At 37.8% G+C, this 14,990-nt stretch overlaps 1 protein-coding gene and 1 non-coding gene across 2 annotated transcripts; both read right to left on the bottom strand.

Annotated features, from left to right (window-relative positions):
- Positions 1-11,225: 11,225 nt before the first annotated feature.
- Positions 11,226-13,681, bottom strand: LOC119809813 (cytochrome c oxidase subunit 7C, mitochondrial). The gene is made up of 3 exons (XM_038322959.2): positions 13,475-13,681; positions 12,561-12,702; positions 11,226-11,320 (listed from the first exon to the last, which is right to left on the bottom strand). The coding sequence occupies exons 1-2, from the start codon at positions 13,547-13,549 to the stop codon at positions 12,586-12,588; spliced, it is 192 nt and encodes a 63-aa protein (XP_038178887.1). The 5' UTR covers positions 13,550-13,681; the 3' UTR covers positions 11,226-11,320; positions 12,561-12,585.
- On the bottom strand, positions 11,399-11,460 carry LOC119810919. Its single transcript, XR_005284857.1, has one exon. It is a non-coding gene; the product is annotated as a small nucleolar RNA Z39 (small nucleolar RNA).
- Positions 13,682-14,990: the final 1,309 nt, after the last annotated feature.

Raw genomic sequence — 14,990 nt, 5'->3', positions numbered from 1 at the left:
TCTTTGCTTCATTTGTGGACGAAAGTCTACTGAAACTGAAGTAAGGCTGTCCTTAGCATTAGACTGTAGCTCACCCCATGCTTTCAGCTCCTCAGATCCCAGATCCAGCAGACAAGATCTACTCATGATGACTAAAAAGGAAACAACAGGGCATCAACAAGAGACCAAATATGATTCTTCAAGTATCTAGCATGATGAAACAACAATTTTATTAGGGTTGCTTACAGTACCAGTGACTGAAAAACAACTGAATCCCTAAAAAACTAACCCTACTGTAGACGATTCTGACAAAAGCCATGTCCCTAGAATTCTCACTAAACTGCAGGGCTCAGAGAATGGGACTCCTCTTTCCAGCAATTGTTCGATGCTTTTATTATCTTAGCAAGGAGCTGCATGAATTTTTGAAGTCTCATGAGCTTCCTGATCTTAGCGCACTACAAGTCTTCTTCCCTGCTCTAGAAAGGATGATTCAATTTGGACAAAATAGGTACACAGCAATGACATAAATATTGGAATTCAGAAACTAAAGTAAATTCCTTTCCAAGGATGGATAGATATCATCTAATCCATAAAAACATTTACCTTTCTTCCCACAGATAAATATTGCCCCTTATCAATAAAGCTTCTCTTTGCCACAGATGAATGCTGTTACAGAAAATACAACCCATCAAAGTGCACAGTTGGGAGGCCTGCCCCAGAGAGTGCTTCTGCAGAACATTGCTCCACCTAAACTTTGCTTTTTATAAAATGCCATTTTTCTTTCCACGTTCTTAACTGACAAGGGAATGAGATATGAAGGGATAAAATACAACAGTGGTCTATTTTAAAGATTAAAATGTGCTATACTTTTTAGAATTCACTAACACTTTGCTTTATTTGCCACCTAGGGGTCTAGGACAGAGACATGTTTAAAATTCAAATAGATATACCTTATCTAATCGTTTGTAGGACCTATTGCTATGGAAAATTCTAAAGAGATTAACATTGAACATATACACACACATCTGAGCAAGGGTGTGCAAATACTCACAGGTACACTAAGACACACAGATGAAATGAGTGAAGAAGGCTCAGAGACAAAAATCAGTGACAAAATAAACACTAATGGACCACAATAACTATCTTAGTTAACACAAGAACAACTTAGTTAATTGAACTATTTAAACAATATTAACATCCTGCACTATGGTGAAGGATATATCAAAAGAGTTAAACTTTCCAAATCCTAAGAAGATTTCTTTCTTTTTTTTATTATTTAGTTTTTTTTCCTCATTTTTTTTATTAAAAATTTCCATCTCCTCCCCTCCTCCTCCCCCTTCCCTCCCCTCCCTTCCACCCATACCCCCACTCCGCCCCTCTCCAAGCCAAAGAGCCATCAGAGTTCCCTTCACTATGTTAAGTCCAAGGTCCTCCCAGCTCCCCCTAAGTCCAGGAAGGTGAGCAACCAAACTGACAAGGCTCACAGTGAGCCCGTCCATGCTGTAGAGTTCATGCTCAGTCGCCGTTGTCCTTGGTTTCTCAGTCCTCCTCCACCATCAGCCACATTCAGATGAGGAGCAAAAGGAGGGAGATCATGAGCAAGGAAGTCAGGACCATGAGGAGTGCGCTCACCCATTGAGACGGTGGGACAGATCTAACGGGAGGCCACCAAGTCCAGTTGGAATGGGACTGATGGAACAGGGGACCAAACCGGACTCTCTGAATGTGAAAGATTTATTTCTTAATAAATTTTAGTTGATTTTGTATACAAAACCATACATATTGAAATTAATATCAAAATTCTTCTCTGTGGTTTAGTTTTGTTTTCTGAGTTATTACATTCAGTTAACCTCTCCAGAAAGTTGTCATTCTGTTATTCTATGAAGTTCTATAAATACCAACATCTTGTTGTCCTCATTTATAAGGAGTTTTTGGGGACTTTAATTTTTCATCTGCAGTTCCTGGGGCAGGAGGTGTCACATCTACATTAAACATTCCACAAAGTTGTTTAACTGACCCCTAGCTTCCATCATCCCCAGGTCAAAAATGTCATCAGGCAATATCTGAAGACAGAGACTTCTGCATTCTCAATTACCCACCTACCTGATGTTACCTGTGTATTAGAGAAGTGTTAATCTTTAAGTGTCTTCATTTATGACTTCCTTTGTCTTGTTACTATAAAAACTTCCTGAGACCATGGAGAGTCGTGATTTTGTGTCAACCTATTATCCAACATAAATGACAAACTGAGAGTTTTTAATTTGTAGTTAATTATAGTTTCATATTCCAAATTTGGATCCTGTTGCTCTTGACCCTTATTAAACAGTACCTGAAATTTTGAAATGGCCCATTGGTCTGTTTTGACCACATCCTAGGTACATAAAAATAATCTCAAAAATTCATATCATGGTCTCCCTTCTCTACAAGAGTCTCAATCACTGTTCCACTGAATTTATCACTCATTTATTTGGTTATGATAAGGATGGTGGGAGAGAGTATGCATACCCATAATCACAATTAGAAGGAAGAGACAGGTCAATTGAGAACTTGAGGTCACCCTGTTCTATACAGGAAGACTGTGAGATTCTATTTCCAAGAATAAAAAAAAATATTTGTGCTATACATGTGTTTATGAATATGCCTGATTATATATATAAATAAGCGCTTAAATCTCTTTCAAGGTGTCCATTGAAGGCATGTGTAAATATTTATAGTTCTATAACCAAATTAAGTCTGCAATAAATGTGACTACAATGATCTCTATGTCATTTGATCTTGCTTTCATTACTTTCTAATAATGTGTTTTTTTCATAAATTACATTTAATCCACCAAGTCTCAGTCTTTAAAAAAAAATTTTAGCTTATTGCTTAGGAAGTATTTCTCATTTGCAAATAGTTGGTTGATTTGATTCCAGGGCATGGAGATTCAAAGTTTAATAACAATTAAGAGTCCCAACAACCTAATATATATTTAGTTATCATTACTTTAAACTAGATGAAAGAAGTTGTCATCATAAGAACCAGTATTTAACAGCTAAATTTAGCTTATATGCCTAGATAATAATGTATCTATATTGCTTTAAACTACCTAAAATATAAATAAAATGTTTGAGTATTAATGAGGCAAATTCAAAACAGTTCTTGTAAATACAGCTGTGCAATTCATATCTGTATGCTTCTACATCTATTTATATGTGTCTATATATTTAACATAATTTAAGTATATGTGCTATATACCTTTCTCCCCAAATATCTAGAAGCTCAAAATCTAAAGATCCCAAACATTGTGTCATATATACTAGAATGCACTTTTAATCAGTTTCTCTTTGATTCTTAAGCCTCTTTCCCAGCATTTACAGTATTTTAATTTGTATTCATTTGGTGTGTGGAAGCATCTGTGTTTACCTGAAGTTTATGCACTCCTGAGAGATGGGGAATATCATCTTGCTTCCCTCAGTGTTTTCTCCCAGAGACTGCCACAGTACTATAAACATGAGTGTTGAGCAGATCCTGAAGGGAATGGATCTGTCAGTTGTCACTTCCTGATGCAGCAGGGCATGTCACATTTTGGACTGATAGTTACTGCTTTGATGGAATACTGGCATCCTATGTGCATATGCAAATAGGACTGCTTTCAACTTTGGAGTTCAGCATTCACTGTATTAAATATTAAAGTGAGCTCTCTGTAGAGCACTGCCTCTTGCTGTCACTTGATTAACTGCCCTATAAAGTTATTTTATAATGCCAGAGAAAGTGCTAAGTATTCAAGGCATCAAAAGACTTTACTATGGGTTTTAGTGTGTAGAGGCACTTTGGTTTTAAAGCAAGAAGGAAGTTAACTATGGAGATAGGGAAGCCAGAGCATTTTCCCCACACAACGGCCTCTCACAGAGTTTTCTGCTCTCACTTATTTATCTGAGTTGCAATATAAAGATACAGTTTTTTTGGTTTTTGTTTTTTGCACATGTACTCAACACAATAGAATTTTTAGAGAATCCAATATGTTCCACACATCCACCGAATTTATTTCTGAAACAAGCTAATTAGGAGCAACAGAGATGTGATTTACCTGTTTCTTGTTTCCAAATAACTTTTATATTGAATATTCAACCATTTATTTTTCAATATGTTATCCCTGTTGAACCATCATGTGCTGGATAGTTTTGTGTCAACGTGAAACAAGCTAAAATCATCTGGTAGGAGGGAACCTCAATTAAAAAATGTATCCATAAGAATGTAGCAGGCCTGTAAGGCATTTCTTAATTAGTGATGGATGGAGGAGTGCCCAACCCATCGATTGTGGTGTCATTGCTGGACTGGTGGTCCTGGGATAAGAAAGCAGGCTGAACAAGCTATGAAGAGAAAATCAGTAAGTACTGTCCTCCATGATCTCTGGAACAGCCCCTGAGTTGAGGTTCTTGCCCTCCTTGAGTTCCTTTCCTGACTTCCTACTATTATAAAGAGCAATATGGAAGTGTAAGCCAAATATAACCCCTCCTCTGCCCTTGCTTTCGGACTTGCAATAGAAACAACAGTAATAGAAACCCAAACTAAGACAACTCATATCATAATTCTGGGATAACATGTTCCTGTCTATTGGTTCTCGGACCTTAGATCTTAAGATGTCACATCAACAATTTCCTCCCCACAATGCCACATATTTATTAGTCTCATAGGGTACTCACTTATGCCAGTAGCCTCTTCATGCTTCCCAAGTCTTGTCTCTTTGGTATCTTCAGTGTTTATCCTCTATATTTGTGTGTTTTTCCTTTCAAATTACTTACAAAAACATTTATTGGCAGAAAATATTAGGTGCTTGAGATAGTTGTTTTAATAATAAAACATTCCTTCTGCATTTTCCTACATATAACCTAAAATATTTTAGAGATTTTCTTTTTTCACCCATCTGAAGGCCCACATCCCACAGTTCTTGATTTGTATATTATTTGTGTATATTAGGTCAGATTATCTTTGTGAAATGCTTTGAAAATATTAGATCTGATACAATTGTTCAAATATCCTAAAGTAATGTTTATTATACACAACAAAACATCTTTATGCTCTGAGGGGTTTTTGCATGTGTATACTGAGTATACATGGGTCCATATTTGTATGTGTATATTCAGATGATTGTATAAGCCCAAAATTAAGGTAGGGTGTCTTCCTCAACTGCTTTGCACCTCTCCCACTGAACACAGGGGTTTCTGACTTGAAGTAGTCCAGTTAGCTAGATTGCCGAAAGGATACTAAGTCTCTGCCTCCTGAGTACTGAGACTACCTGCCTGGTTTTCACATATATTTTTGAGGATCTAAACTCCAGTACTTAAACTTGCATGGCTCACACTTTTCTCACTAGGCCATCTCCCTAGCCCCTATATGATTAAAATCTCTGTATAAAAATATGTCTATTAATTTCTAGAATAGATTAAATTAATCCATGTTGAAAAAAGTATACTAGTTACTGTGAGGACAAGGACTTCTCTAGGAATAGGCAAGAGGCACTTTCTGGATTAAGGCAATGTTCTGCATCTGTATAGGGCTTTCTATCATATGGGTATGTGCTTGTGTTTAAACTCATGGAATAGATATACATGTCACTGGCTGCAGGTTTTACTTTACTTTTTTTTTCTTGCCTGCTCCATTCTTCAGTTCCCTTTTTATATCTTCAGGAAAATCTTCCCTTATATCTCTTGCAATTTTGAGGATTATTGTGTTTTCTTCTTGTATTCTTTTTCTGTTTGGAAAAAAGAAATTCACTTCTCACTCTTAGTTGCTGAATTTTTAACTCATGGTGTCTTTTCTTTTGCTATATTTGCAAATGTCTCATTTAATTTTAATTCTTGGCCATGTTCATGGTATTAGGTATGAGTTCCATTTAATGGAGTTAAAAAGTTATCAACTCCCATAACATTTGTGCCACTATTGCACCAATATATCTTGCAGGCATGTCATTGTTGTAGGTTCCAGGGTTCACAGACAGGTAAGATTGATTGATACTTACTCTTTTCTGATAATATGCAAAGTGCCTTCCAGCACCATAAAAACTTTGTCAGTAGGCGTGAAGCTTCTAGTTGGGCACCTAGTCAACTACTCCTTGTTTAAAAGCATAAGCAAGTTTTTTTTTTTTTTTTTTCCTGCAACAATTCAGCCTTACCATCATGTTGTAGAAGTTAACCAATAGTATGGGGGGTGGGAGAGAGAATCCCTTTGTTCAACAACACAATAGAACCTATTCCTCGCACTAGATATTATGATTGGTGACATATGATGTGTACTTGGTGCACATCTCCCCATTATATGAACTCCATTTAAATTCCTTTCATAGTTGTATATAGTCGAGGGAGTTTCTACAGTAGTGGGCTTCCATGTGAATTTTCAAAAGGCCTTTAGTTGTCCCTCCTAGTCTCCCCATTACTTTGTCTCCTACTTCCTCCAATTTAATCCTCCTCTAGTGTTCTCTATATTTCTTTACAATGATGTTCTATTTCCCTTTCCTTGGAAGTTACCCTCCTTCCTTCTGGTATTGTGGTTACTGGATTGAAACACACATAACTAGAACTTTAAAAGCTAACATTTACACATAAAAGGAAACATTTAATATTTGTCTTTTTAGGAATTATTGTTTCAAATTCTATCCATTTGCTTGTAAATTACATACATATTTCATACATACATACATACATATCTTCTTTACTTCCCTCCTTCCTTTCTTCTTTCCTTCTTCCAGTCCTTTCTTTTCCCCCGGAGGCAATGTTTCTCTGAGTTTCCTTGGCTGTCCTGGAACTTGCTCTGTAGACCTGTCTGGCCTCAAACACACAGATCCACCTGCTTCTGCCTCCCGAGTGGAGTGGTGGAATTAAAAGTGCTCACCACCACTTTCTAGTGATAACTTAGTGTTTTTCTAATAGTAGAAAAATACTCCATTGTATAAATATTCCATATTATCTTCATCTACTCATCTAGTGATGAACATCTAGGCTCTAGAAAATTTATGGCTATTATGAATAGAGTAGCTATGAGGACAAATGAAAAAATATCTTTGTAGTAAGATGTAGACTACTTTAGGTATATGCCTAAGAGTGGAATAGTTAGATATTGTGGTATATTGATTTTCAACTTTTTGAGGAACCTCCATACTGATTTCCATGCTGGTTGTCCTGGTTTCCACTCCCACAGCAATAAGCGAGTATTCCCCTTTCCCTGCATCTTCCCCAGCTTCTGCTGTCATTTGGTTTTTATTAATTTTGACTGACATTTTTTGGATGGAACAAAACTCTAGTTTTAACTTGCATTTTCCTGATGGCAAAAGATGTTGAACATTGTTATGTGTTTCTCAGTTAGATGTTTCATCTTTTGAGAATTATCTGTTTAGGTCTGTATCCTGCCTTTATAACTGGGTTATTCATTTTCATGATGTCCAGTCTTTTAAGTTCTGTGTATACTGTAGATACTAATCCTCTGTCAGATGTATAATTGGTAAAGATTGTCCCCATACTTGATAAAGTGACAGTGTCCTTTGATGTACAGCTTTTCAACTACATAAAATCCTATTTATTAATTGTTGGTATTCATGCCTATGCTACTGGTGGTGGCCTATTTAGAAATTCCATTCTTGTGCCATGAGTTCAAGCCTATTCCCCACTTTCTTTTTTTTTTTTTTTTATCAAATTCAGGTATTCTTTGAGGAGATGGGTCTGTAATAGAGAATAGATTATATTGCAGATTATTTTTGCTGTTTATAGATAGTATTTTTGGGGGAAAGTTTCTCATCTGAAATGAATGTTAGTCTAAATTCTATTTTCATATTTAAATGAATTTCATCTGTTATTTGATATTTTCTTTAATATTCTCCTATAATACTCATACATCTTTAAACTGTTTGAGAGTTAGGTCAATTAAATGTCTTAGTTCAAAACAGAATATTATTAGAAATCATTTCATTGACTTTTAAAATTCTACCTACCTATTTATCTATTTATCTATCTGTCTGTCTGTCTGTCTGTCTATAATCATATTTGGTTCTATCCTAGGTATTTGGGCTATCTAGCCTTTGGTTGGTGACCATCCAGGCAGTGTTTAGCATGGGCTCCCTCTTGTGACATTTGCCTCAAGTTGGACCAGTTATTGGTTGGCCATTCCCACAAGTTCTGCACCACCATTACCCCCACACTGTTTGCAGGCAGTACAAATTGTAGGTCAAAAGTTTTGTGGCTGGCTGGGTTGGTATCACTGTTCCACCATGGTAAGTCTTACCTGGCTATAGAACTGTACATTTTATTCAACATCCTTTTTAAAAAGGAGGAACCACTAAATCCCACAGTGACACACCCTGCAAAACTGACCATTGCTCCAAGCCCATCTTATTCTCAGAAAGGATCTTTGGTACTGTAATTGAGAACCGTGTTTACAAAGGGCAGGGGGTTAGGGAGACAGTACCACATAAGAATTTCAAAATACTCTATAATTGGTACTGACACAATGATTCTCATATTAAACTAATTGGCTCTATTTCTGTGAATGTTTACTAGCCACATAATTAGTTTCTGGTAGTGGTAAAATGAATATTGCTTCCCAAACAGGCTTGTAGGTGTGCTCACACACAGAAATTGCTTTGGTTGGAGGCAGTCGTAAGATTGGATATAGATCTCACACTAGCAGTTAAAACTAGATGGATTTAAACTGGAATAGGCTTTTAGCATGATATATAGGAAAATTTGCTAATTATAAGTGGAACACTTAATCTTAGGGTTAAGATGCTAACCTGATAAAACTGTCAATATATGGTTTCTTCCTTGGAAACAGGGAATGAGTCTGAGACCACCTTAGGATGGTCTCTATTTGGAAGTGTTCCTCAACTCAGTATTTATCCTTACCACCACTTACCTAAATGTATTTGCTGAAAGCCTAATATTTACCATAGTTGTACATTTTGATTCCAGCAAAGAAGGCACACAAAGCTTATCCTAAAGTACACAAAATCCTGTTAAAACTTTGAATAATTGATACTCATTTCTTGTTAGATCTGAGAAAATTTGAAATAGTGATTTTTGTAGGAATAAAAATTCAAAGTTAAAGTAACTACTAAGGTAAAATAGATACGCATTGTTTGCTAATGTACAAAGTCACAGGATTCAGAAACTAGGTTATTTTTTACAAAGGATCCAATAAGTGATTGTCCCATCAAAAAGAGAGTGTAGCAATTCCTAGTAACTGCACTTGAAAAAAAAAAAAAAAAACACTTTGAAAACTAAAACCCTCCATGACTTTGGATCCTATTCACACAGATAGTGAGTGTTCAAGAAAATTTTCCTTGAAGGATAGGAAATAAGCACACTATCTTGTGCTTCCACTGTTGTCATCGGAGATACGCTTATTTCAAATTGAAAATGGCCTTGGGGATCTATTTGTCACATTCTGTGTTGCAGAATTAGAGATGTTGACTTGATCGTTTCAAAGGAAACACCACAGGCTTAACACAATGTACATTTCTGTGCCTTCCACTCATTTAATAGAGTTCCTACTCACCATTGTCTCTCAGGGACCTCGTTGGAAGGGAGGATGTTAACACAAGCAGGAGGTTGGATAGTGCATTGCCTTTCAACAGCATCAGTGTTCAACATTTTTGTTCTCAATTTTTCTGTCAAAAGCGTTTGCTTCTTACATATTCATGAAAACTCCAGTCATGTAAATATGAAAACATGTTAAGTCAGGTAACAATCAGGTTGCTTGAACCCATATTCAAACATGGACTTGAGAAGCCTATCCAAAATCAGCTTTGAGTTATTCTAAAAGCCTTCATTTGATTAACATAGAAAGCAGGTATTGTTTCTTACACAATTATGAGAATAAAATATTTGCTAATATGTAAAAAATTTAAGATTCTGATGTAGGCTAAAATATAAATCTCAGAATTTATGAAAATACCTAAGGGATTTATTTTTAAAATTTTGTGGGGTCCATATACATGTGTATAGTTGTCTAAATATATAGTCAAAGGACTGTTGTCCTCTATTGTATTCAGGCTGGGTTGGCCAGTCAATGAGCCCACAACACTCCCGTCTCTTAAGCCTTAATTGATCTAACAATTTCCTACCCTTTGTCTACATCAGTAAAATTTGGGCATGAGATGGAGTAAAACATGCATGCCTGAATTAAACTTTGGCACAGCTGAATTATTTTAATACATTCACACTCGGGAGACCAGTTCAGTTCTACTTAATGGCACATAGAAACACACACACAAGCTTCCAGTTTGCCTTTTTAAGAAATATTACTTTTGGCTCTTATAATTCTTTTGTTTATTTACCACTCACTAGATTATAGATGAAATATATGAACTAAGAAGTCTTTATTTCAAAATGACAAAATGTTGTATAGCCTCAACAGTGTCAAACTTTACAGGAATACTGAACTAAGGTGCCAGCATGAGGCTGAAATGATGGGTAAGTGACTAGAGTATATGAAACTACATATCATCTTTAGACATGGTAAAGCTGAAATCTAGATCTCCCACAGAACCCTTAGTTCCATCTTCAACAATATATTCATTTAGTTTATCACACTCTATACAAACATGTTTAAGATCTGCATTCTTGTGTGGCTGACTGCAGGTGTGGGGAACTTTGGGACAGGTCTTCAAATGAACTTGAGATTCAAATATACAGATAGGTTGGCTGTCCCATAAGCATAAGGGCTCTACTGTTCTGTTCACCTTGCCTCTCACAGCTGTGCTTAAAGACAGCTTTCAAGTGAATTCTGGGTAATCTTAACACCCTCAATGTTGCATGCTAGGCACCAGTCCCAGTTTTTTCTTGATTATCACAAGGAAGCAGTTTTGATACTTCTACTAAAATTTAAGAAGAGGGAGGAAGAGCCCTGTGCTAACATTACATTTGGCCTGGATTTGGGGTCATTCATGGCTCTGTGCGAAGCCCACATTTCTTGTGTGTACTCTAATGCAAACTTCAGGATATCATCCCAGCCCAGCTTCAGAGTGACCAGAAGCTTGTCCTGAAAATAAATCCTGGGTTTTGACCAAATACCTACATTCTGGAGTCTGAGGAATACCCGCAAAATGTCTGTTAACTTGTATCTAGGGAGATACATTTTCATTTTCTCATGTCAATTTAAAATTTTTCAATTAATTTTTTTCAGTGAAAATTATACTAAACATAAGCCCATGTGAAATAACGGTCAGCAACTGCTTATCCCTGTCACATTCCTTATTTCAGAGAAGAGGCATTAAATATTTATGTCACATATTTATTTACAATTTTATTCAGTAATAAGAGTTCAAGAGTTTAATCCAATTTTCAGATCAATCTCCTAAACAATCTTCATTCTGAAAAATAAAAAAATTAATGGCATTAGAATCCATCTGACTAGACAGACGTCACAGCAGTTTCTTCTACCAATTTGATACATCAGAAAGCGTTTACAGTATCATGAGTTTTTCATACTGATTTGCTTCATCACATGTATCAAAACATTTCGTAAATAAACCTTTTTGCATAGATGCAACATCTATGGAGATGTGGTAACATTTTTCCTTAATACAGCATTTCTCAACTTCAGCAGGTTAATTTACTAATACCAAAGCAGATATCTTAGATCGAGAGAACACAAACACCAGAGTATTTTCTTTCTTGGGGGTTTCATAGAATGTATTACATACCTCGGTGTTAAGACTGAAAAATTAGCCTGGCAGTGGTGGGATATACTTGGAGGACATACATGCAGGTATAGCTCTGTGAGTTTGAAGTTAGAGTGGTCTACAGAGTGAGTTCCAGGACAGACAGGGCTACACAGAGAAACCATCTCACTTCTCATTTTCCCCTACCCCCAAAAGAAACATAAAGATTTTTGCAGGCTTGCAGCTTACAGGCCATATGCACGCCAGGATAGGCATAAACGAGGGATTTCAACCTTCCTAATGCTGCAGCCCTTTAATACATACCTCACCCCAACCACAAAATTATTTTCATTGTCACTTCATAGCTGTAATTTTGCTACATTTCCAAATCATAATGTAAAGGTCTGTATTTTCGGATGGTCTTAGACGACCCCCTTGGAAGGGTTGTTTGATCCCAAAAGGGATCACAACCCACAGGTTGAGAACTGCTGATATAAATACAGCGCAACAAAAAACATCTAAGCTCATTCAGTCTGAGTTTTGTGCAATGTAGGAACCTGATTGTGGGGTTCTTCCCTGTGAACTCTGTAGATGATGAAACCGTTTTTTAAATGTTAAAGCATGGATGCCCCTCGTGTATTTTTATTTCCTAAGAGCCATTTGTTTCAGTAAAAGACACAAGACTGATTTTCAACGTGTGAAATTCAGAGCAGGATTACTCTGTGTCGAAATCTTATACACTGTTACTAGCTATGGAATCTCGGTCAACTTATCTTTGTGTCTTCAATGGAGTTTTAATATCACTCATCTTACAAGTTTGTTGAAGAATGTGTTCCGACTATCAGCGTCTTCAGTAATCAGCACACATCTATTTATTGTGTCATGAGTAAGTGTATAGGGTACACCACAGAAATTACTGCTTTAGGAAGAGTAGAAGCCTACTAATTACCTGTTAAAGGATGAATTAAATATTCTCATTTCTTAAGAAGCTGGTGTCTCACTATGAAGAAAGGAGCAGCAAATCCAGATCCAAAGTACACAGTCATCATCGCCAGTAACCGCCACTTGTTCTCCACCGAAAATGGCAAATTCTGTTGGGAAAGAGAAAAAGCCTCGTAATAGTCCTGCAAAGAATTTGATTTCATCCAATAAGGGGGGGGGGGGGGAATCATGTTTACACACGTGTACATATCAGGTGCATTCGTCAGAACATGAAATAAACACCTGTGTTTTCTGAATACCAGTCGGTAAGTCCGATTAGGCTAAGTATAAGAAACAAGTTAACTCTTGTATTTTGGTAACTGAAAAGAAATTACCGTGCACAGTAGCCAGTTTAGAAACAAGCACACCACTCTAGTTCACTGTTTAGAAATTCCCCACCGAGTACAGTATCAACCGCAGTACAAAGGTTGCCTTTTTCACTGGGAGCCATGCCCGGTACATCCTTCCACATCCCTCAGCGGGGCCTCGCGCGGCTGTTACCATTAACTACTGGGTTTACTTACACCTAGGGCTACACCTGCCCTCAAGCGAGGCTTGTCCTTCTAACGCAGTCGGCTGGTTTCCCAGGCTAATCCACAGCCACGGGCCCCCTTCTCCTTTATTCCCAGTGACCTTCACCCGTCGTCCGACCTCATTAACGAGACGCCCTGGAGTCGTGCGGGCCTCGCTGCTCTGCGGCTGGCAGGCTGAGGCCGCAGCTGGGCCCCGGGGACCCAGCTTCCTCGGGGAGGTGGGCTGAGGGCCTGCGGGCTCCCGAGCGCCGGACCTGCCTGCCATTCCCTCCCCACACCCTCCGGCCGGGCCTGCGGTAAGCGGGAGGCGCCGGGCCTCCCTTGCCCTACGCTGCCGGGCTCCCCTCACCTTCCCCGGGCCCTCCTCGTAGTGGCTGCGACGGACCACGGAGGTGGTGAACCTCCGGACACTCTGGCCCAACATGGCGCGGCGGGAAGCTCAGCGAGGGGCGCAGCGGTGGAAGGCGGAAGAAATGGCCGCACCACCACACTCCTCTTCCTTCACGACCTTGCTCTACCGCTCCGAAGACCGAAAGGGAAGACGGGAACTATCGCAAGAACTTCCGGAAACGCAACGCACGGCTGAGCTCTGAGGATTGTGGGCTTTGTAGTTTAGATCATACCGGACGCCATATCAGCTCCGCTGCATTGTGGGAAATGTAGTTAGACTCTGGGACGCGCGAGCGAGTACAAGAGCTAAAGGATATTGTTAGTGATTCAGGTCCTGAGCTATTTTCTGAGTTCAGAGGTGGGATTCTTGGGGCTTGTTTTCAGAAGCAATTTATTGAGATAACTGAAGCTCTTTAACCGTGTTGGTCTAAGTTTATGGAACAAGAAAATAAACTTCCTCTGAGTTCATCAGACTTTTTTTTTTTTTTTTTTTAATTGGACTGTTTTGCCAACACTGAAAGATGGGCAGTGTGGTCCTATCAGAGGGTACACAAGCAAGTGAACAAATATCGTGTAGCACAAAGAATGTCATGGATAAAACTGAATGGAAGTGCTGAGATGGATTCATGAAGATACAGAAATTGTATATAAAAGAACACACAGAGCACAGATAAAATTCCTAGATGCAGTTTGAGTAGGTTATGGAAAAGATAAATACCCTCTGATATCTGCACCTATCCTGGATTAGAAATTGGTGTATTCCTGCTGAACATAACAGTTTCACGGAGCATCATCATTAGACAAAGCCATTAGACAATGATAGACTTTTGAAAATCAAGGCGGGGTCACTATATATATATATTACTAAATACTCGAGTATAAGTTTCTCAGTCTGTGTAATGTTATTTATGTATGTAACAATAGAAAGTGAAAAGAGAATCCGTGAATTTGAAAGAGTTCAAGGCAGGATACATAATAGGGGTTGAAAGGAGAGAAAGGAAGAGGAAAACGATGTAATTATATTATCAAAAAAGATACATTTTAAAAGTGCACTGTATGTCCTTATTAAATTAAGTTTAGCTTAAATATGTTTTATATTTGATGATAAAATTTGGCTGAAAGTAGCCTCTGTACATAGTGAACTAAATCATAAGGAGTGTGTAAGAATACTACATTCAAGAAATGAAGTCTCAGTCAGTAACAGGAGTTAAGCAAATCTTAGGGTCAAATTCTGTCATCTAGCAGTCTATCTGTCATTGTCAGTCAGTCTGTCATATCTATCTATCTATGTATCTATCTATGTATCATCTATCTATCTATCTATCATCTATCTATCTATCTATCTATCTATCATCTATTTGTCATCTACATATCTATATATGTTAAACATGGCTGCAAGTTCTATCAAGTGGTGGAAGCTATCCTTGCATAATCTAGATGGACTCCCTGTGAGTATTGTCACTAAAAAAGCATGG

The sequence above is a fragment of the Arvicola amphibius genome, chromosome 3, assembly GCF_903992535.2.
Source record: "Arvicola amphibius chromosome 3, mArvAmp1.2, whole genome shotgun sequence".
Taxonomy (NCBI): domain Eukaryota; kingdom Metazoa; phylum Chordata; class Mammalia; order Rodentia; family Cricetidae; genus Arvicola; species Arvicola amphibius.
Note: the sequence above shows the minus strand (reverse complement) of the source record. Positions and strands in the feature narration are given on the sequence as shown.

Coding starts and splice junctions, on each gene's coding strand:
- LOC119809813 (XM_038322959.2), bottom strand. CDS start 13,549: ATGTTGGGCCAGAGTGTCCGGAGGTTCACCACCTCCGTGGTCCGTCGC. Junction 12,703..13,474: donor ACGAGGAGGGCCCGGGGAAG/GTGAGGGGAGCC, acceptor CTTTCCCAACAG/AATTTGCCATTTTCGGTGGA.